We start from the raw sequence: 23,570 nt of genomic DNA, 5'->3' as shown, positions 1-23,570 counted from the left end.
TTGTATTTATCATTTTTAGGAGTATGGACTTTATCCTGTAGGAGCCAGGGAAGGCTCTGTGAATAGGATTTCCCTTCCCAACAGGATCACAACCTCCACATCTAACTAGTCACATAGAGTTGCCAGTCTCCCTCTGCCCGCCCCCCCCCCGCCCCCTTTTTTTCCAAGATCGTCTCATATCCATCCCTTTCTTTTCATTGGACATCCACCTCATTAATTCGGGCCTTCATCAACTCACACCTGCCTGGACTGTTTCACAGACCCGACTGGCCCTTGGTGAACAAAAGCTCACGTTCTGTTCCTGATGATTTTTTACAGGATTATCAGAACAACCTTCCTTTAAAAATGTTTTCAAATCCTCACCCGAAGATATATTTATTGATTTGAGAGAGAGAGAGAGAGAGAGAGAGAGAGAGGGGAAGGGAAAGATGGAGGGAGGAAGAGAGAGAAAAACATCCATCGGCTGCCTCCCCTACACGCCCCAACCTGGATGGAACCCCGCAATCTAGGTATGTGCCCTGACGGGGACTTGAACCATCGGCCTCTTTGGTGTGTGGAGACACTCCAACCAACGGATCCGCCTGGCTGGGCACTCCTCTCCGTCTGCAACTTGCCATTCAAAGTCCTGCCTGATACGGTCCCAAACGCCCTTCCCTCCGTGGCCCCTGTTGCTGGTAACAGAGCCCGAGTCCCCTGCTGCTCCCCTCGCTCTCATGGTGGCGCTCCCTGGGGTGCTGCGCCCACACAAACTCTTGTGGTTGTTGCTTTCAGCCCTTTTCTTACAAATAACAAGCCTGCTAGTACCCATGCCTGATCACATCCCCCACTCTCCTGACCGGGAAGCAACCAATATTCTGGTTCTATTGTTTTACGACACACTGGGGGGTCTGCATCCATCAGTACTATTTTGTATTGTTATGAAAAAACTTAAATATATGTGTGTGTGTGTGTGTATACACTGAGTGGCCAGATTATTATGACCACCCCATCAGTACTTCATTGACACTTCCAAAAATACTGAATATTGAAAACTTCCTAAGCAAATAAATACTCTCAAGGTTTTATTATTATTATTATTTGCATAACTAATTCACTTCATTGTGCTGATGGGGTGGTGGTCATAATAATCTGGCCTCTCTCTCTCTCTCTCTCTCTCTATATATATATGGCCTACTTTATATCTCCTCTGCAATGAGTTTTTTTTCCCCACTACCATCTTGTTTTCTAAGATGTGTCCCTAGTGACATATGTGAATTCAGTCTTTCCCATTGGTGTACTGCGTCTCCTTTGATAAATATACCCTCGTTCTTCTATGGGTGGGCATCTGGGCTGCTTCTTATTTGGGGCCATTGCAAACGACGCTACAAGGAATAGCCCTCGCTGGTGCCCTGGTCCTTACACAGGGGGCTGACCTTTCACTAGTAAGATCTGCCCTCATCCCAGCTCCTCCGTGAGGGTCTGCCCCGAGTCCCGCCGCCGTCAGCCGCAAACCCCCGGGGCTCAGCAGCAGCTGGTGCCTCGGGCGTCTTCAGTGCCGTCCCACTGTGCCGCGCGCGAACGCGTGAACGAGTGAATGAATGAGTACGCGAAGGGTGCCCACATTCTCAACGGGCTCTGGCGCCCTGCCCCCCATTTCCTTGACAGCACGGGTCCTCCACCGCCTTCCCTCAGGGAGCCCGGGAGCGTGCGGCTGTGTGGGTTTGGGGACGGTACCTAGCTCCCTGGGTGAGGCCTGGCCGTCCCTGCAAGTTCAAGGTCTCGGAAGCCCTCGTGTTGGCGGTGCAGCGACAGCCTCCGGCAGAGGCCGGGCTCGGCGGGCGCCCCCACGTCCATGGCGCTCGCTGGGGCGCGCGGGTCCGCGCCTCGGGCCGGGGGCGGCCGGCGTGTCGGGGAGCTCCCAGCAGATCCCTCCGCGCGCTGCTCGGCCGGCGCTTCTTCCTGCGGGAAACCCCTGGGTGCCGAGGCCGCGGCGGGGCTGGCGACAGGGGGCGGGGCTTGAGGTGGGAGGAGGCGGCCGAGGCGGAAGGACACACGAGGCTGCTTCGCTGCACAGCCCAGAAAGTTGCAGCCAAACTTCGGGCGGCGGCTGAGGCGGCGGCCCGGGAACGGGGACGGCGGACTGGGGGTGCAGGGAGTGGAGCCCGAGTTTCGCGGTGCAGCGCGGCGCTGTGATCCGCAGAAGCAGGAAGAGGGGGAGAGAAAGTGGGGGCTCCTCGACCGGGACCCCCTCCCCATGTGGATCTGCCCCGGCGGTGGCGGCGGCGGTGGAGGAGGCGATCGAGAAGATGCCCGCCCTGCGCCCGGCTCGGCTGTGGGTGCTGCTGGCGCTCTGGCTGTGCCGCGCGGCCCCCGCGCGTGGTGAGTATCCGGCGGGGGGTGCTGCCTCCACGCCGCGCACTGCCGTCCCCGCCCCGCCCGGCCACCTGGGGGGACCCTTCCGCCCCCTCCGTGCGAGAAGGGCCGGGCTCTGTCGTGGGATCGGAGCGAGGCCACTCGGTTCCCGAAAGTTTGGACATCCTGGGCGCGTCCCCTCCCCCGCGCTCCCCGCCGCCGGCTCCCCTCGGCGGGTGGCTCCACACACACGCCTCCCCGGGCCGGGGAGCAAGTCTCAGAAACTCCCTTTCTCGAGCCTGGAGTTCGGGGTGTCGGGCAGTCTTGCCCTTTTGGTTCCGCGTTTCCCGGGGTTGAAGGGGAACCGAGGGCGGGCTGCTCGTGACCAACCTTCGCCGCTGCGGACCGCAGAGGGGCCGCGCGAAGGAATGCCAGGTCCCGGCCAGGAGGAGCGGGGGCAGGGCCTCCCAGCCCAGCGGCTCTCACCTTCCCGGCCGCGCGGAGTGTGCCCAGGGGGAGGCACACCGTCCGGGTGGGTGGGGTTGGTTTGGATGGGGCCCCGGTTTGGCGGTGCGTGCGCCCGGGTCCTGACACCCCGAGTCCTTGGTCGCGATGAATCCGGGGTGTTGTGCCGGTGGAGCCTCGGGAAGGTGGAGGCTCGGAGCAGCAGGGAAGCTGGCGTGGCTGCATGCTGGGCCACATGATTTAAAAATCTCAACCGCTGTTTGTTCTCTCCGAGGCGCGGAGCTCGGGCGCTGTTTCAGAGCCTGTGTCCGGCCCCAGGAATGTGGTGTGACGATCACCAACTCCACCAACCTGGCAGCCCAGTTTGCTGCTCTTTTGGCAGGTGGGGTGGGGGTGGGGCCCGGGAAGGTGAGGAAAAGGGAGCCGGGAACTCAGAAGTGCTTCCTTTAGGACGCCTCTTGATGGCTGTTTGCAAGTCTTTCTGCACACGGTGGGACCAAGGAAAGGAAATCGAGTCATTTTTTGTTTTACCCACCTCACTCACCCAAGATCTCAGATTCCATTTTTTTTTTTTTCCAGACTGGCAGTGGTTCTCAACTTTCCTAATGCCGCGACCCTTTAATACAGTTCCTCATGTTGTGGTGACCCCCCCCCCCCAACCATAAAATTATTTTCGTTGCTACTTCATAACTGTAATTTTGCTACTGTTATGAATCGTCATGTAAATATCGGATATGCAGGATGTATTTTCATTGTTCGCGACCCACAGGTTGAGAACCGCTGGTGGAAAGAGCTTGGGCTTTGGAGCCCAGCCAGCTCTGTAATCCCGGGTTCAAATCCAGCTCTGTTGGTGTATGAACTCACCAATAACATGGGAAGGAAGTTACCCAGCCGAAAGGATTCATTAAGGAGAATGTATAGTTAACCCATGGCAGTCAGAAGGTATTCGTGACGCCCTTTCAGGGCAGGGCTGTGTTTTATTTTTTCTGAACTCTTGCTTCCTTCCAGCAGGAAGGTGGCTTGTGTATGTGTGTTGAACTGAAAGTAGCCTAGTCTGAAGGAATCTCCTACCTTGACCAAAAACACACACACAAACCAAAAAACGGGTACCTGAGCTATTATGGACCTTTGCAAAGAAAAGGTTAAGAAGATGATGAGGTTCAGAAAAATTTGCTCTTTGTTCATTGTTAACAGGCACTCGACATGCCAATCACAGATGTTTAAAGAGAACAAGGTTATCACAGTGCTGGCTTGTTCAGCACCAACCAGATCCTTTTTGGAAAGTTCACATTCCAGACCCCTCTCAATGTCAGAAGTGGACGAGGAGTCTGTGAGATGATAAAGCAAACCTGTTGTTTGGGGATTATTTAACCAAACGCATACCGTGGTATTTTTTGCCCTTCCTTTTTCTTGAAGTGAGAGTTTTAGTGTAAGGGTAGATTTAGGCTAGAGAGGAATAGAAACAGCCGGCTAGTCTGAGGGTCACAATCTTTGGTCGACCATCAACTTGTTTTAAGTAAATAACTTCATCTTCATGACGAGTCGTCTCCTCGCCTACGAAATAGAACTAAAGAAGTAACCTACTTTGGAGACTTGGAGGGAGTAATAAAGATGATTGCAGAGCGACTTGCAAAATTAAGTGTGAAATGATACATCCAAAATAGAACTATCCTGACACACAGGGCTCCTCTCATTCTAGGACCTCAGTACATAGAAAGATGTCCTCTTTTTTTTTTTTTTTTTTAATCCTTACCTGAGGACGAGAGAGAGAGAGAGAGAGAGAGAGAGAGAGAGAGAGAGAGAGAGAGGAGGGAGGGAGGCAAGAGAGCCCTCAATGTGAGAGAGAAACATCGATGAGGTGCCTTTCCGTACATGCCTGGACTAGGGATCTAACCTACAACTCAGGTATGTGCCCTGACTGGAAATAGAACCGGCAACCTTTTGGTGCACCCTCAACCAACTGAGCCACTCCGGCTGGACAGATGTCCTCTCTTTTACTTCTGCATTGATGAGGTATTGCTGTTCTTAGGTAGCTTTTAGGCCAGCGGTTCTCAACCTGTGGGTTACAACCCTTTGGGGGTCGAATGATCCTTTCACAGGGGTCGCCTAAGATCATCGGAAAACACATATATAATTACATATTGTTTTTGTGATGAATCACTATGCTTTAATTATGTTCAATTTGTAACAATGAAAATACATCCCGCATATCCGATATTTACATGACGATTCATAACAGTAGCAAAATTACAGCTATGAAGTAGCAACGAAAATAATTTTATGGTTGGGGGTCTCCACAACATGAGGAACTGTATTAAAGGGTCGCGGCATTAGGAAGGTTGAGAACCACTGTTTTAGGTGGACAAGTTGAGTGTTCGTCAGTTAGCTCAAAGGACAAAATTTAGATAGTTTGGTTTTTAGGCAAGTGTTCTACAGATGCTAAACTACAACAGAAGAGATTTAAAAACCTGTTTCTTGGTAAAAATCTTAAATCTTTTCAGAGTCTGGCAGTGACGCTTTCTAACGACTCTTCTTCATCTTCTGTTATCATTGTGTTTTGCCAAGGTACCAATTGTAACACACCCTTCCAAACTTTTGAGTGTTCCTGTAGTTGGCTTGTGGCCAGTTGTTAATTTAAACATCAGGGAGTTCCTAAGGCAAGGAGCTGTCAACCCATCTGTCTGATTGTCTAAACAGCCAAGCAAGACCACCCCTTGCTCCTTGTTTTCTTTTGCTCTGCCATGTGAAGGGACTCCCTGGTTTTGCTGTCTGCTAGATAATTTCTCAGCTGCATGCATCTCTTGCTTTTAAAAAATATCACAAAGAGCAAAATTGTGTTTGTTTTCTCTTTCAGATGGAGATGAAACTGTTGTCCTTTTTCTTTCTTCCTGTTCTTTCTATATTATTATTCCTTTGGGGCGGGGGCGGCGGTGGGGGGGATGGGGGGCAGGGAAGGAAGAATGATTGCTTTCAGCCGCTCTTTTTTGTTTCCCAATGTTTTGATTTTTAAAAATATTGGCCCACCTCTTCTGCACCGTTCCCACGCTGTTGCCGCCCCTGTAGTCTTCCTGCAGCATGGAGGGGTAACTTCTGGTTCACCTGAATGGTAGCGGCTGACCTTGGGACCTTTAGACATGTTTAAATTCAGTGGCATATGTTTGTATGCTTCAGAGCAGCCTTGCAGTACACTTTAAAAATATCATACCCACAGAAATTTTATTTCGCCCACAAAATTTGCATTGATCTAGTTCCCACTCTCTGGTGCCATTCCTTGTGGTCCTCCTCCTTACCCTGTCCACTGTGATAGGACAAAGCTGGGTGTCCCTGCTGCATCTAAACCAGCTGGGGTGATAGTGGGACTCAACGCCCAGAGATCTGATACAGTAGGTCTGAGAATCTGTATTTTTCAAGGCGTACAGGTGATTCTAATACAGTAACTTAGTTGGAACCCACTGATAGTTCATTACTCTGCATTCAGTATGTGTATAGGATCGTTCCTTTTTAATTTTAATAACTTCTAGAATGAACCTAATCTTAGTCAGCCATTCCCGTGTTTAACCCTTTGTTCGACATACAAGCTATAGAGTATAATGCCACTTCTTGGGGACACAGTGGGTCCCCATTGTCTCTTTAGAAGGGTTTTATATATTTGAAAGATATTACTATACGCTCCCCACTCCCTTTTTCTTCTCTGTTATGTCTTTTTCATCACGCTTCATTCATTTATATCATTTTGGACCTTCTCTTCATTTGCCCTTAATGGTTTTAGAGTAAAAAAATTCTAACCTTGGCTGGTTTGGCTCAGTGAATAGAGCATCGGACTGTAGACTGAAGGGTCAAGGGCACATGCCGGGGTTGTGGGCTCGATCCCCATTGGGGGGCGTGCAGGAGGCAGCCAATCGGTGGTTCTCTCTTATCATTGATGTTTCTCTTTCTCCCTCTTCCTTCCTTTCTGAACTAAATAAAAATATATTTTAAAAAACTCTAAGCCATGATTTGGATGTGAATATAAGAGATTTTACATTGCCCATATAATGTGTTGACACTCCTTATCCTATATAATAAAAGCCTAATATGCTAAGTGTCTGGTCGTCCAGTCATCCAGTTATCTGTTCAACCAATCAAAGTGTAATCCTATATAATAAAGAGCTAATATGCTCATTAGACCTGATGGGGAACAACCTTCTGGGTGACCTTCCACTATGACCAGTGGGCGGGGCTGCAAGGCCTCGAGGCCAGGAGGAAGCTGGGTCTGTGAGGGCCGAGCCCCTTGCACAGATATCGTGCATTGGGCCTCTATTTTCTTTATATTTCTATCTTGATGTCACAACTTAAACCTTTCATTTCCCTCCTACTCTTTCCTGAATCTCCGTCTCCTCTCTCTTCTTCCCTTTCTCGGCAAATGACTTAAAGTCAAAAGGTTTCTTCTCCTTTTCTCTCTTTATGTATGCATTTTATACATAAAATATATGTATAATATTTTGGAAAGATCACTAGACTAGGAGCCAGAACACTGAATTTTTCTCCAGGTCTGTTACTAATGAGTCTTGTAGTCTTGTGGGAGGGGTGCTATTTTGGTCCATTTGTCCATAGACACTGAGCCAACGATAGAGTTGAGACTAGAATCTCTCTCTTCTGGTTCTCAGTCCAGTACCTCATTGACTTTCCATACCACTTGCATCTCTTGTACCAATGAGCTCCTGTACAGAAAAACACTTCGCACATCCTCAAGTGCTTATTGTTACTGTGTCCTTCCTGAGGAGGGGACATTGTCTTTTCACTTATGTGTTTAGTCTGATTCTCCCACCCCTACCCTGTATCTAGACAGTGGCTTGACCTCTAATAGGCTGCCAATAAATATTTGTTCAATTGAACAACTACTTTTAATTATTTTCTTATTTTGCACTACTATGGTACTCCAAATTTTAAGAAAACAGTATTTGCAAGAGTTATTGCTTACCTTACATTTGGGGGGAAACCAAATGTTTCCCTTCCCCAGATATTTTATTTAAACTTGCTATTTTGAGTTTCTCTCTCTCTCTCTCTCTCTCTCTCTCTCTGTTTTCTTCTCTCTGTCTGTTTTTGATCACTTCTGCAATTTATAAAGGTCACTTTGACGTTGGAATTTAGCCTCACAGGCATTGGCATCCACCCCCTGCCTCTCACTTGAGTCGCTTCCTGTATTACTATATTACTGGGTCAGCAATTTCTATTATTTTGTTCAAAATTGCCATACCTTATTGTCATTTGATCATTTTAGGGACCATTGGAATAGTATTTTTAAATTCTTAAAAATTAGAGTTAACTAAGTTTATGTTTAGATGACTTTTTGAGGTGTTTTTATTTTCATTGTGATTTGGATATTGCAAAGTCATACTCGACTGAGAATATGTATGTTTAGAAAAGTTTGTTTATTTTTTCCCCCACCAAGAGAGTTCCTGGAAAACCACTGCCACTGACCAAAATGCTAAAGGTGAGATAATAATAAACATTTTTTTTCGAGAGAGAGAGAACCATAAAGTGTGTGAGCTCTCTCTGCCACCAGATTCGCTCCTTGAGGGCAGGGCCTGTGACACATGCTGGTGCATAGAGCCTGTCTGGCGTGTGGCCAACATGCAGAGTCAGTGAGCAGCAGGTTTTGGTCACAGCAACTATGACTCCAGCTCTGTCCTTTCCACCTCAGGGACATTCTGGAGGAGAGGCTGACGGTGAGTCAGGGGTGTGTCTTCATGCTCCTTTCTCCTTTGAAGAGAAAAGATCTGTGGAAAGCTGACCCCACCTACGGACTTTTATGCTATCTCTTCTCACTAATTAATGGGTAGCTGAAATTTTCCTCCTCGTTGACGTATGTGTTGGCAGGGACTTTAAATTCCACCCAGTCCTTCTGTCCATCCCCTGCTGGATGCAATCCTCTTACAACATCCTGGTCAAGAGGAAGCCTACCTTCTCTCGGCTCCTACACCTCTTGTGGTAGACAGCTCCCTGCCTCCAGAGGCAGGTCAGGCCATCTTTTGGCAACTCGCATTCTTAAAAAGATCTTTATATATTCATCTGTCATCTCTCTTAGTATGACTTGCCGCCATCTTCTCATGGAATCTATCTTACTCTGACTTGCATCTTCTCAGGAATTTGCCTCATAAAGTCATGAGCCTCGCGTGGCTGACAGTATCCAAAAGGGGTGCCCTTTCCTGACCTGACACCCACCCTTCTGTAAAAGGAGCTAAACCCAGTAAGGAGCACAGAGATGATCCCCCCTGGGGTGCTCCCCTGGACATTGTGACTCAGTGGGTCTGGGATAGTGTCTGAGAACATGCATGCTTCAGAAACAGCCAGGTAAGTTGATATTAGGGGAGTTTTGGAATCACTGAAGAGTGAGACGGAAGACGCCCAGGGGTTCTGCTTAGTTTTTGTGCGTTTATTCTCTGGTGGTGCTGGAGAGGTGGGCCGCTCTGACTGGGCCCTGTGGTTATTTCCCCCCTTGAAAGTGTCTGCTTCTTGCCCAGTGCCTAGGTCCTTAGACAGAAGGGAGCTGCCCGGGTTATCTCCTCAAGGTTAGTGAAGTTGTTTTGGCTAAAAAAAAAAAAATCTGTTCTCATTCTCAGCTGTAGTTTAGAAATATAAAAACTCTCCCAAGTTGTAGGACTGCTGTGTGTGTGTGTGATGTGTGACTGGTGGAAGCCTCCTTATCCCTCCATCCGGATCTTAGCCACAGTGCCCCAATACATAGGTGTTTTGCAGTCGTTCTGGTGTCCACTGAGGAACCCTGTCCTCAGTCCTTGTGGGTGCTGCTGCCTGTGAGGCTGTGTGCTTTGCTAACCCATGAACACATGTCTCCTGCCAGGGGTTTCCTTCAGATGTGTTAGTGCAGGAAGATGCAAAGGTCACTCACTCGTTCAGGCAGCCCTGCTTTGGGGTATCTGGGCTGCAGCAGCAAATGGAATTAAAAAAAAAAAAAAAGGAGAGTGAAGGAGGAATCAAGGACCTCTTGAGCAGCACAGAGCAGTCTGCAAGGAGGGGCCCAGGAGTGCCCCTCTGACGGAGACACTGATGATCAGAAGAAGGAAGTGGCTTCAGATCTGAAGGGCCATGCTCATGACCTCTGGATGGGACAAACTGGGGCTTGGTGGTGGTGGTAGGAGGTTGGCAGTAGACCTGCTCTTTTTCTTTCTCTCCTTTTCCCCCCACTCTTGTTGAAGAACAATAGGAGTTGTTTCCAGTGTTGGGCTATTATGAATAAAACTGCCATAAACATTCATATACAGGGTTTTGTGTGAACGTAAGTTTTTTTTTATTTTTAAATATATTTTTTATTGATGGTATTACAGATATGTCCCATTTCTCCCCCTTACCCCCCTCCTCCCAGCCCCTACTCACCCGCCGACGTCTTCACTACCCTATTGCTCCTGTCCATGGGCTATGCATATAAGTATAGTTTCTTTGTTTTATCTCTTCTTGTCCTCCCAACCCCATATCCAGGTATGTCAGTCTCTCCCTCTCCTTTTTGAGGGGAACAGCAGCTGTGTGGCAGAAAATAGATGGAGACCTTAAAAAGAAGAGTAAAGCCAAGAAAGGGGCTGATAAAAGCTATAGGTTGGAGTGAGAAAAGCGGAGAAATTATTATCTGATTTATGTATGTAGATACATGTTTCCATGTAGTATTCTGCTAGGAGCCCTACCTAATGGCTCTAAGATTGATCATCTTGGCAGCTCTCTGAATGGTATGTGGGGGAGGATTGTGGTGTGTTTTCACCCGTAATTTGTGTATTTCCCGTAGCGTCATGTGGCAGGGAGTACAGGGTATTCTGTTCTGGATGTGTGGGAATCACTGACCAAGGAGAAGGTAGGGTCCTGCTCCCAAGGAGCTGACATCATCGTGGGGACAAATGAGCACACAGTTAGGAATATGACGTCCGGTCATTTAGCATTTAGGCAGTCACTTCTCTGCACTCTCTAAGAGCAGTTTCCTGCAGTCAGGGTGACTGAGGGCTGCAGGGGCTGGGAGAGGAGACTGCCATCCACCACAGAACAACGACCCCCAGCTCACCCCTGCTGGGCTTGTGTGCTGTTTTCTCTCTCTCTCTCTCTCTCTCTCTCTCGACTGTAATTTAAAAATACAAAAACTTGGCTTGGGGAAAGACAGAGACCCCTTTGTCTGGTGAGGGTGTAAATATAAATTTGGCACATGTCATGGTGTCTATTATGTCTATTAGTGGGTTTGTGGCAAGAGAGAAGGCTGTGTTCTCAGCCTGGATGCCAAGGCCGATGTAGGGCAAGTTAAGGTGGAAATATCTCGTTTGGAAGATCTGGTTCCCAGTGACAGTCACTGAAGGAACTTCTCGTCACAGCCAGGCAATGACTGAGGCGCGGCATGGGCACACCCAGAGCTGCTGCCGAAGGTGGGTGGCATTGACTAATCACACTCACATCTCCCTCACCCTCTTGTGCTTGTCTTGGCAAAACCCTGTTCTACCAGCTCCTCAAAGTTTGGGCCTTCCCAGATTGGATTGAGCAAACTCTGGGTGGGGGTGTCCTTTTACTGTCCCTTGCCACTGTGGGACTGCAGGCCGGTTGCCTTGGCCCAGTGCTGGTGCCCTGGGTCTTCTGGCCAGGCAGCGAGGGGCGGGTGTCTCTTCCCAGTGGACAAAGCACCGTCCCCAGAGGCCTGCCCTCGGGCAGTTTCTGGTCTTCACCTCAGTTCCTTTTGCAGGATATTGGCAGCTGGGCAGTGGCTCTGGTGCTTTGAATACATCAGCTAAATATCATGCCAAGACAGACCCATTGTCTCAGACAGGTTGGGTCAGAGGGTGTTGCAGAACCTGTTTCGGGGTTAAGAGTAGCTGTCCCGCCCTCATATATATTTATGCATATGAAGAACCAGTGTGTGTGTAAGGAACACATGATGATAATATTTTGATTGGAGTCAGATATTGTCTTCCTAATAATATGTTGTCTTTTAACAAATGGCATCCCTTTAAAATCCAGCTGTGCTTGCTGAAGTGTTGTATGAGAAGCTGTGGTTACAGTCTGAAGTACACTACCTTGTTCAGAGGCAGGTGTACTTTAAATTGTTGTTTGCTTCTTTTTCATCTCTTTTTACTCTCATCCCTCTTTTGTGAGGAGATTCTGGAAGGCTTTTACGCTTCAAAGATGAAATAGCCTATTTTAACTAGCACGTAACAGGGAGAGGTTGCTATGTTGGCATGCTTACCCAGGATTCAAATAAGAATAATTAAATACTGTTTATTTGCTAATATATTCTGTTGAGTTTTTGAACATCAATAGTTAGAAAACTAGGTAGTGCAAATGCGTTAACTTCTCAAAATGGGAAATGTAGTAAGCTGCAAAGAAACGTTTGCTTAATTCTTTGTTTTCACATGCGTTTGTTTGTCCAGAAAGTGTGGGGATTCAATGAAGTTTGAGGACATCTGTAATTTTGATGATTACTTTTTATTATGTTTTTCTTTTCCGTGAATATACGTTTATTTGCTAGATCATCTTTAATTGGAAACATTAAGGACATTGATTATAACATTTAAAGCACTTTCTAATCTTTATGAGGATTATTAGAGAAAAAAAAAATCATATCCTGTGAATCGTGCAAGTCTTTGGCATTATGTTACTATTTAAAGGAAGTAGCAATAAGAGATTTAAGGAAAATGGTTTTAACTACAAACAAATATTGTAACATTTTAAGGTAGGTTTACATAACAACAGCATTATTTCTTAAGTTTACACATAATAAACTTATCTGTATTTTGTTGATTTTTCTCTGGCACCTGCACAAGATTTGCAGAGGTGGTGGTGATGGTAGTATTTTACTGTTATTATTTTGATGTACATCTTTCTGTCTTTTTTCATATCTTTAGTTTTAAAAAGTTGTTGATAATTTTCTGTTCTGCCTTACTTCGGTGGTTATAAATATTTTTCATAAATTGAATTTTAATGGTTAAATAATATCCTAATTAGTAAGTTTACTATATTTTGACCATTCTCCTTTGGTTTGCTTGCATATTTGGTTGGTTCCATCTCCCCCTCCCCCCCTGTATAAATGGTACTGATCATTTTTATATAGAAAGAAATTTTGCTCTTTAGGATATTTTTCATTAAGTTAGATTTCCAGAAGAGACATTAATATGTCAAAGAGACATTAAAAACCAGGATAAAGGATTTTTTAAAAATCAGGAAAACGTAAGAGAAAATTAAAATGTCCATCTCCAACCAAAACCTAGAGTTAATATGTTAAAACATTTCAGTGTTTTTTCTGTCTATTATTGTCATTGGGATTTTAATATGCATATAGTTTTATCTTCTGCTTCTGCACCATTTAAATATTGTGAACATTTCTCCATATATATATGTGTGTGTTCTTTAAGAATGTAGTTTTAAAAGCTGCTTACTGTTCTGCCTTAAGAATCTACTATATTTTATTTAAATTGAATTCTCTTTATAGTTTCCAAGTTTTATAATTATAAATAATGCTATAATGAAAATTTTTGTATATAACTTTCTGTAGGGATAGCTATTTCATCAACATAAATTCCCAGCAGTCAAATTATTGTATCAGAGTATGGGCTGTTCTGTGGCTTTTGATACACACTGCCAAATTCCCTTCCATATAGTTTGATCAAGTTATATTTCCATCAGCAGAACATCAGTGTTCCCAGCCATTGTCCACCTAGTTTTATTTTGAAAACTCTTTACTAATTGGATAAGTGCTAAATTCTACTTCATCCTAATTTGCCTCCCTGACTAGTGATGGTGAATGCTTTTTCATATGGTCATTGGCCGTTTGTGTTGCCTTTTCTTTTATTTACTTATTTTGGCAAATGGTTTCTTTTTCCCATTAAGGTGTTTATTTTTGGTTACTGATTTGAAAAATCTCTTTAAATATTAAGTATCTTAGCCCTTTGTCTATCTTAAATATGGTACAACAGGTATGGGCAGGTTAAACTACATAGTATAAAATTGCTACCCATATTGATATAAAAATTGTTTATTTGCTAGGTTACATTTTTTTTATCCTTTGATTTCTATTGAACTTGGTCAGTTTTTTGTGTATTAACTGGAATTTTCTTTAGCTACTTTAAAATTCTGATTTGACTATATCATAAATCACTAAACTGTCAGTTGTATATGCCTAGAAAATGTATATTTACTTTAATAATAAAGGGACACTGGAGGGAAGCAATATATTTTGGAGCCAAATATGTGATTTGGGGTGGGTGGAGGGTAAGCTGCTCTGTCTTCTCTTCCTAGATATCCAAGATTGTGGAAGTGACATCCCTGAAAGTCAGGACTAATGTACTACTAAATCTGACCTTTGACCTCATTGATCACTGTACAGTGGTCTAGCCAGTCAGTGTGGTCAGACAACCGGGTGACTAAGATTCCCTCCCCTCTCCCTCACCAAATTGATTAGTTGTGGGGCAGAACTGACTGAGTCAACCTGTTGTTTTGGCACCCCATGGACACCACCTGTTTTTTCCATTTCTCTTTCCAGCCTCCCACTGCCCTGGTGCAGAGCTGTGTGCACAGTGGGTAGGAGATCAATGTTGTTGCTGAAGAATGTTGCAATAAAAAAGAGTAGATTGCTTTTTTTTTTCACGGTTGTGTGTTCTTAAGACACCCTGCTGCTTTGGACATTAAGAGCTCCGGCTGAACTGCTCTATGCAGAGGCTCTGCAGGTCTTAAGTGTTTGATTCCGAATAATTTCAGGCAATATGAATGCTTTCTTAAGTATTATTGGAATTTACTGGGCTGGTTGTTTGCCACCTTTTACCATATTTAGCATGAGGAGACCTGGAGAACAAGGAAATGTACATTTCTGACCAACCAGGGAAGGAAACTTCTCTTGAAAGATTGAAAAGATTTTTAAAGGGGTAGTTAAGAGTGTACCAGTTAGAGTGAGATTCCAGCTTGTGTCCGGTTGTTTCTGTGCCCGAGCCACACAATTAATTTATGGATGATGATCATTGAGATTTGATAGGGAAGGTTTTTCTTACCCTGAAGTCTCATAGTGTTTCTGGGAGGAAACTGGAGAATTTTTATGCCTAGACTATGCAGTGAGAGGCTTACCCAGCAAGTGAAGCAGTTGATTAAAAACGGGTTGATGGGTGTTATTCTCTCATCTCTCTTCTCGAAGGCTTATTCGTTTTCTGCTTTGTCATGGTCTGGATTTATTTTGGCCCAGCCCTTCCCTCCATCCAGCCTTCCCTCTATGGCTTAAAATTTCTCTGTCTCAGTTTTTCCATTTTAAAGATGAAGACAGCATTTGGAAGGACCAGTCAATACAGTGACCATGAAACTTACTTTTGTAAAGTAAAAAAAACCCAACATTTCCGTAGCAATGCAGAGCTTACAGAGCATGCACACACAGTTGCTTCCTTCAATCCTCACAAGCCCTCAGTGGAAACTGAGCCTCAGAGGGGTTAGTTGGCCTGTACACCATTGTTTGGCCCTAGCTAATAAGCGACAGAGCTGAGACTTAAACTTGTGGTTAGACTTTTAAACCTCAGCTTAAAAAAATTTTGGGGGGAGGGGTCAAATTCTTACGTGTTTGCCATTCTGCTAGGTGGTTACACGCCTTTCTTCATTTCAGTCACGTGGCTACCTCTCCTTTGGGGTGGACAGTACTTATTTACCTATATTACAGGTAAGGAAATTGGAGCTTAGGTTCATAGCTCTGGGTATTGGGGTGAATCTCGTGGTTGGTGAGGGATGGAGTCAGGCTTCAAAGGTCTGTCTGGCACCAGGGCCTGCAGCCAACCTTGATGCTCTATGTGCGTTTATACAGTCTCACACTACAGCAACCCAACAAGATGGGGAGGAGGTAAATTGGGGTGACTGAGGCCTACAACATGCTCAGGAAAATGCAATTACTAAATGGCGGAGTTGGGATTTGGAGCAAGTCTATCTGTGTCTATAACCCTTATTCATTCCTGTACAATGGAGATGCATGTGTTGATATGTATAAGTAAAAATCAGTGCCTAAGACACAGTGTTTTGAGTATAGAGGCTAGCTGTTAGGAATCCTTTGTATCTTCTGAATAAATAAGAAATGGGGGGGGGGGGGAGCATTCGTTGACTGATGGACTTTGCCTTCTCTCAGTTGATTTCTGTCACCAGAACAGGCAAATTGAACTTGGGTCGAGAAGAGGGGAGTTCCCATTAAAGATGAATCTTTAAGCCCAAATGGGCCACAGCTATGGGCCGTTCTGAGGGCTGCTCTCAGGAGCAATGACCCAGTTCCTGAGGGCTCTGCTTGGGGACATCCCTGTCTGTGTTTCTGAAGGCTCCTCTTTTCAAGGGAGTTGTCAGCTAATGCGGAACGAGGGTGGGGATACTTACAGGCCTGGTTCTAAATGTACTAGCCCCGTGTCCTTGGGCAAGTTTCTTAAGCACTCCATGCCTCAGTTTCATTATTTATAAAACGAAGATAGTAGCAGCACGTAATTGTTAGTGTTGTTGTGAGGATAAAATAAGCTCATAGTGTTAAATTCCCAGTACAGACAGTAACTGCCACATCATAAGAGAGCAGTAAGTAGTCATTGGTGGTGACGGTGGTATTTCATGTCGTAGAACGTATGGACTGGCTTTTCGTGGCTTTCACTTTTCTGTGTCAAAAGTGGGGCGAGAAATAGGAACTTGAGCTTTGGAGCATGTAGATTGTTCACTGGTTTCTGGTGACCCTATAAATATTTAGGGGTATTGTATTTGAGTCTGTTCCCTTAATGGGATATAGTTCCAATATAAAAAACTTCTGTCTATTATAAAAATTGCATTGATAGGTATTAAATTATTATTGATTTAGCCAGACATTTGTGGTTGGATGTTGTGTTTAGTACAGAAACTGTGATTTTTCTGAGTTAGAGCTTTGAGGACAATATCAGGTCCAACACTTTTGCTCTCCGATTTCCTATGATATGGGATATTGTGTGTCATATACAAAGTCCAAAGATGTGAAGTGACTGGCCAGAGGGCCTAGAGCGAGGTCAAGGTTGGGGCCAGAATCCAAGCTTTGGTTTTCTAGTCTTTTCTCTATACCCACTGCTCAATCTGTCCACCCCTGTGTTTTGAGATCTGAAAATGGAACAGTGAAGAAGTGGGGAGGGAGGGGGAGGAGAGAAGTGTGGCCACTTCGAACATGTCAGTGACAGCAGAGAAAAAATTTGCCTGAGCCCCTGCCTGTCCCTTTGGACATCTTTGTGGTGGTTAAGACAGCCCAGCAGGGCTGGTGCCATTAGTGACTCAGAATTGGATTAGCCGGGGCTGGTGGAGTTACTTTCTCAGAAAAGGGTTTCATATTTTAACATTTGTTTCCTCTACAGTTTGCTTAGTCTCAAGTTTTGGCAGCCTTGAGCAAATGGTTGTCAGGTTTTTTGTTTTGTTTTTAGACAAAACTCCAGATTTTATTTTGATGATTTAGTAAACTTTCCTCTTCCTACCACTCCCTTCTGCTCCCTATATAATTATTTCCAAGACTTTGTTTTTCACTTGTGGGAGTACTATGAAAGGTTTTCTTTTATAGTCTGAGATATTTATAATTATGCGTAAGCACACTGTTTACAGAAAATGTAAGTGGTACATATATTAACTCATGTACACTTCAAATATTTTCCAATAATTTAAATCTTTTCAAAAAAGCAGCTGAAGCCACTTACAGTAAAAGAGGAGGTATACACTAAGGAAAGCAGTATTTGAGTGTAATTGATGGAGATAAATGTGTATGTCACTTTGGAGGAACTGGGAGCATTTGCATGAAAGTTGACCGGGGCATGTCTCCTTGTTAATAAAGTGAACAACACAGATGAACATCTCTGTCCTCATGGGGCTTATCAGAAGTAACAGTAGCTTCCGTATACTGAGGGTTTGTTATGTGACAGATGCTGGGGGGGAAAGTACTTTGCCTGTTTCCCTTGGTCCTCACAGTGGGTATTTTGATTCCTATTTAGTGTGAGGTTAAGGGATGGTTACCCAGCTCACCCAGCCTGTGGGTGATACAGAGCAGCAACCAGAGCCCCTCTTCCCTGACCCCAAAGCTCACACGCTCACCCACTCTCAACAGTGCCATTGTCTGCAGCCCCACAGATAATCATGTACCTTTAGATGTACTAATATTTTGTGTACTCAACTGACTCAAGTTTTACTCTTCTTAATTTCTTTCCTCTGAGTGAACAATTGCATAACATGGAAATGATTTAACTTTTAAAATTCCATTTTGAAGAGTTGCAGTTTTTTTCGAAATCTTTTTTGAAAGGGGAAGAATGGATTCATGTTTGTCATAATCCAAGGGAAGTGATTTAGTGTTTCTTTCCCTGTTAACTTCTTGATCCTAAAAGAAATTCCTTAGTGGATTAAGAACAGGAATGAGTGTGTCACTTTTTTTCTTTTCAATAAAAAACATTTTGAAAGACTGAAGATGGCAATCCAGAGTCATATTTGTGCCGGCTTTTTCAGTTACAGATCGCTTTTTCCTGACTGTGCACTTGTATTCTTATTGTACCGTTCTGAAAAGGACGCCAGAGACCATGTAAAATGATTGGAATGCCTCAGCGTATGAACAATGGACATAGCCAATTACTAAAACTACCCAGGACTAACCCATCTTGGCCTGGGAACTTTGGAATTAACTGCGTGCGGCATTTCTACACATATCATTATAGAAAAAGCACGCGGGCAACCTTGGTTTTTCTTTTCTGGGAACTTTTGCCTTATTATTATCTCCTTTGTTACTGAAAACGGATGGTTGTCTGTACTAATACATGAGAGAAGTATGTTTGATACCAACAGATAATCCCTTCTGTTTTAAAATATAGTCCTACAGAGGAGTGCTCAGACATGTGGGTCCTTGCAGACATACCAGGCTTCCTCTTTAAGGTTTAGTTGTGTCAGCCGCCAGTAGAATAGTGAAGGAGAGAATGTCCAGGGATATTGAGGATAATGAAAGAGATCAATAACAGCAAAAGTTGATTATTTATTTTTAATTATCCCTTAGAATGACTTTTAGATACCCTTTTTTGGAACCAGCTAGACTTGGCTCTGATGCTTAGCTAAGGATATTGGGCAAGCCACTTCTCTAAGTCTCAGTTCCCTTGTTTATGTAACGGGAATAATAGTAGTCATACCTAACTTGCAGAATTGTTTGTAAATGTTGGAAACAACATTTAATTGCATGGTCTTGGGCACAAAATAGGCATTCAAGTGCGGAGACCCCAAAGTTTGAACCTCATTAGCCTCCTGGTAATTCCCCGTTTGGAAGATACGGGCTGGGAATACTTGTCTCTGGACCTCCTTGTTTCAGTTTTCTTTTAATGATTCCCTTTAGACACTGCTCCATTGCCAGGACAAGATTATGGGTCACCTAAAAACCAGAGGCAAGCACTATAGCAATTTCAAGTTTAGAGATGAACTGTCTGTGAATTAACACACTTTCGTCTGCTCATAATTCGCAGCATCTTGCATTTTTCATGTCAGAAGCAATTGATTCGTAGAAAAAAATATTTAGTGTTTCAGATCAAAGCTGGAGAACTCTTTTAATAAGGAGGATCTGCTCGATCGGCTTATTTGTTTCAATCTTTCATCCCTGAGTCTTCATGGAAATCAGGTTTGAAATGTTAGAAGCAGTTGGTTTTCAGCATTGGGAAAGCTTATCTAATCAGGCATGTGAAGTGGCCTATGTCGGATTTCTGTGCCAGAGAAAGCTAGGGGAGGTGGAGGAGATTATCACTCTTGCTTGTAATTCCTGAGCATTGTTGAGACACTAAGAGAGCAATGCGGAAATTCCAAAAAAATTTTTAAGGTGACTACACTAGCCTAACACACATATATCTCCCAACTCCACTTGGGCTGGTCTGATACTATAGTGATATGGGACCTAATTTGAATCACGTGATCAATAGTTTATCATTTCTGGGCTAGATGATGAGGATTTTTTTTGTTTCACAGAATTTAGGATTGGGAGTTTTACATAAAATAATATTTTACATTAAGTTGTGCTTTCTGACAAGGGAGTGACAAGGGAGCCATCGCAACAAACGTTCTTTCAGGTGTACAGTATAGGACAGTTTTTATAATCCCTTTTCGAAACATGATTTTATTTGAGCCACAAATGAACTCTGCTAAGGAAGGAGGGCCAGTGATGTTATTTTACAGATGAGAACAATAAATCTCAGATAGCTTATGGAATTCCTCTAGACCACACAAGAGCATATGGCAAAGCCAGGATTAGAACCCAGATTCTGGGGCAGTAGTTCTTGCTTCATTATATTGCAGTTCTTCCTCCAGAATGCCCCGGAAGCAGAATTCTGTTCCCCATGATAATAAAGGATTCTCTTCCTTTCTGTCTGATTAGTTGCCTTAGTCAGAGCATGTCAGCAATGAAGCAGAAGTTGAGGATTCTTTCCCCAGATGGGTCATTTGCTTTTCTTAACAAGAGTCTATGCCTGTAGTAACCGGTTGTCCCTGATGCCTGTGGCTGACTCAGCTGAACTCATCACACCTTCCATATGTTCTGCAGTGGACCCCCAATGTCATGTTCCCCTACAGGCACTTTCTGTGCTCCGATGTCTAGTTCTTCGTGCCTTTCCTCAGCTGTTTTTAAGCCTTAGTTCTTCTTGAGTGGCCTGGAGTGATTTTCTGTTCCTTAAAGTTTAAGGTCTCTCAAGAGCACACAGCATAATGTAATTTCATTTCATAGCTCTTGGCATTTCTCTCCTTAATCATTATAACTTCAAATTTAAAGAGAATATGAATTGTGTATACTGATAGGCATGTTGATATTGCACTGTCATTTAAGTGCACTTCAGCATTTCGTCTTTCCTTTTGATCAAAATGAGGAAATAGAAAATGTTTTGTTATGGTAGTTTTACACATACACCCACAAGGAAATGCGTAGCTAGCTTCTGTGGGAACTGTAACTGATATATTTCAGGGAAGAAAATGCATGATGGGTAAAATTTTAACTCTGCCAAATGTTCATGGGGAAAGAAAAATGATCAAGCTCCCACATTGCACTTCAGTGTAGCTTACTAATTCTAAGGCTGTTAACTTTTATGAGTCCCTGCCTTGTTTACATCTATTACTGTATGAAAGCGCGCTTGCCTTTCCAGAGTGCATTTCACAAGTGGTGCTTCTCATTCCAGGGAGCCGTCTCCACAAACGTGCTTTCAGGTGTACAGTGTAGGACAGCTTATTGCAAGTTGAAGGTTTGCCACCTTATCAACAGAATGCCAAGTGGACCATTTTGACTCCTCCAGCAAGCCAGCTGGACATTTGGCAGGGCCCTGTGGTCAGCCGAGAGCTTCCTTTGAAGGCCACTGCCCTCTAGCCACACCGAGGCCATGCACCTCTCTCACTAGGAAGAATGTGGCACTTGCATATCATGAGAGCTGGGATTCCCCATTCTCCTTCATCCTGAGAGCTTTGATAGCAGAGTTGCTCCTGAGGCACATAGGTTATCCAGAATGCATATAATTTGTTCATAGAAAATTAAGACTTGGTTATATTTTTTTATTTGACAGGTTGAAATGAATTCATTTCAATAATAAAAAAATATAACCAAGTCTTAATTTTCTATTCGCTGCAGTAAAGGAATATTAATGAGTTTGGTAAATTTTCAAATTTGACACTGTGAATATTTGAATTAAACATCCCTGCTGTGTGTGTGTGTGTGCGTGTGTGTGTGTGTGTGTGTGTGTGTGTGTGTGTGTTGGGAGGAATAAACTTTGGAACTAGTTTTTAAAAGTTATTTTGTAATAGTGCCTATTCTCAGTTGGCAGAAAATAACTATCCAGAATGTTGCTCGGGTCTAGTGAAAAGATTTAGGGAAGTTGTAACTAGCTTAATAACCATCTGTGGACTGACATAGATCGACACACCCAATTACACAAGACCTGAGTCTGAGAACTGGTGATGTGCAATCATCCCATCACATCTGGTCGTCATTATCAGCAACAGTAATGGCTCCACTATTTCTTTGGGGCCACATGAAATGACAGTGTGCCCATAGTAAAGGGGAAGTCAGGCCTGACAAAACATACCCACTCCCAACCCCTTGTTCCCAAACTTCTCTTTAAATATACCCTTTTGTGAGGTTTTGAAGTAATTCACTTTATTTATTGTTGTTGTTTTTAATAAAATTTCCTTCTTTAAAAAAAAAAATTTCCTTCTTAAATACCATGACTTTCCAGCTCAAATTTTTGCCAGCACAAACCAGGAAGGGCCAAAGCACTCTGGGTCATTTTTCTAACGTACATCTTTGTCATTTGAGAGGCGTCATGTCTGTGGTTTCCTGCTGCTTTATGAGTACAGAAGTATTCAGAATCTATTCTGGTTTACAGTTAGTTACAACTGCTGTCAACCACTTATGAGCACTTTCTAATAGAAATCATTTTGGTCACTGTGAGTGGGAGGGAAGGAATTGGTTCACAGGAATAAATTTGCATGTTGAGAAGATAATATCTAATAGTTTGTGATACCTAAGCACTTTCGTGTGCTTTATCTCTTTTATGAGGATGCGTGTTCATTTGTGGAGACTGAGGCAGAGACCCTGTGGGGCCTGATCCAAAGTCACCGTGTAGGTGCTAGATCTTCTGTCTGGCTCTTGGTGTTTAACTGGATGATTCTTTCATTGGCAAGAATGTGGAATCTTTCTGTTCTTAAAGGGCGCCCTTTTGCCCTTGGAAGGTATGTTAGCAATTCTTTCCAGAGTGGAAAGAAGATAGTTATCATTTTTCCCTTTTGATAAAAATCAGTGTGTTTTCTCTAAATCTTGTTGTTCCTAATGAGAGTCTGATGGCACTGCAGGGCTTCTGACTAAAGGGCCTTTTGGAAAATTAAGCTTTTATAGAAATTAGTAAGCTTTCCATGACTTTCTGAAGGGAGCAGACTCAATGCAGTGATACAAATGTGTTCTTTGATTTATCAGTACATTACAAAACATTAATTTTTCAACCCATTAATTTTGGAGTTTTAATATTTACCTTCTTTCTGAAGCACATAATCTGTGCACAAAGTAGATGCTTAATAGTTGTCATTGCTTTGGCAAGAGGTCAGATGTGTTGGTAGAGTATTGGTCGAGCAGAGCCATGTAACTTCAGTGCCAGCATTGCTGTGTGCACACTGGCTGTGAGACCCAGCTCGTCTTTTGAGAAGTGATGTGGAGTTTCAGGAAGCACCCTGGGCCTGTGATCAGAAGTGCTGGTATGGGACAGTGTGTGTCCAGGGAACATACTTAGTGAAGAGACCACTTAAGAAAAAGATTTTGCATTTCTTTTAAGAGTCAGGCCTTGTGCTGAATGTTAGAGTGGTTGTTTCAAAGGGCTTCTTTGTCTAGTTGAGGCTCCTGTCTGTGAGCTAAGGAGAAGCAGAAGAGGAGAAACAGTTCTTGGGAACGTCCCCTGGAGGTTAGAGCTGGCTCTACAGAGTCTTGATTGGATTAGATGAGTAACTAGTTCCTAGGACTAATGAACTTCCCAGGAGTCCCTTTGGCTGTACATGTGGCTCCCTGGGATTGTGTACCGGTTCCAAGTCATCATGTTTTGGAATAGTGGTTTTCTGACTTGAGTGTGCATCAGGTTTGGGGAGGTTTGTTAGAACACAGACTGCTGGGTCTACCCCCAGAGGTTCTGATTCTGTAGACATAGAGTGGGACCTAGTAATTTGCATTTCTGTCAAATTCCCAGGTGATGCTGCTGGTGTTTGGGGAACTACACTTTGAGAACCATGGACTTGGAGCAATTTCAGGTGTTTGAGCTTTAGGGCAGAGGGAGCTATGC

The 23,570-nt window shown here is 44.0% G+C and overlaps 1 protein-coding gene across 3 annotated transcripts in view; it reads left to right on the top strand.

The window, feature by feature from the left end:
• Positions 1–2,024: 2,024 nt before the first annotated feature.
• The window catches only part of NOTCH2 (notch receptor 2), a 131,157-nt gene continuing 109,611 nt past the window's right edge, over positions 2,025–23,570 (top strand). For 2 of the 3 annotated variants that reach the window (XR_009449787.1, XM_059673550.1), the window contains exon 1: positions 2,031–2,358. Coding sequence is in view for 2 of the 3 variants with exons in the window: in XM_059673550.1 (XP_059529533.1) it covers positions 2,286–2,358 (73 nt within the window). In the remaining variant the exon portion in view is untranslated. Of the gene's footprint in view, positions 2,359–23,570 lie in introns of all 3 variants that reach the window. The other variant, XM_059673551.1, reaches the window with a different exon arrangement.

The sequence above is a fragment of the Myotis daubentonii genome, chromosome 18 (genome assembly GCF_963259705.1).
Source record: "Myotis daubentonii chromosome 18, mMyoDau2.1, whole genome shotgun sequence".
NCBI classification, from domain to species: Eukaryota; Metazoa; Chordata; class Mammalia; order Chiroptera; family Vespertilionidae; genus Myotis; species Myotis daubentonii.
Note: the sequence above shows the minus strand (reverse complement) of the source record. Positions and strands in the feature narration are given on the sequence as shown.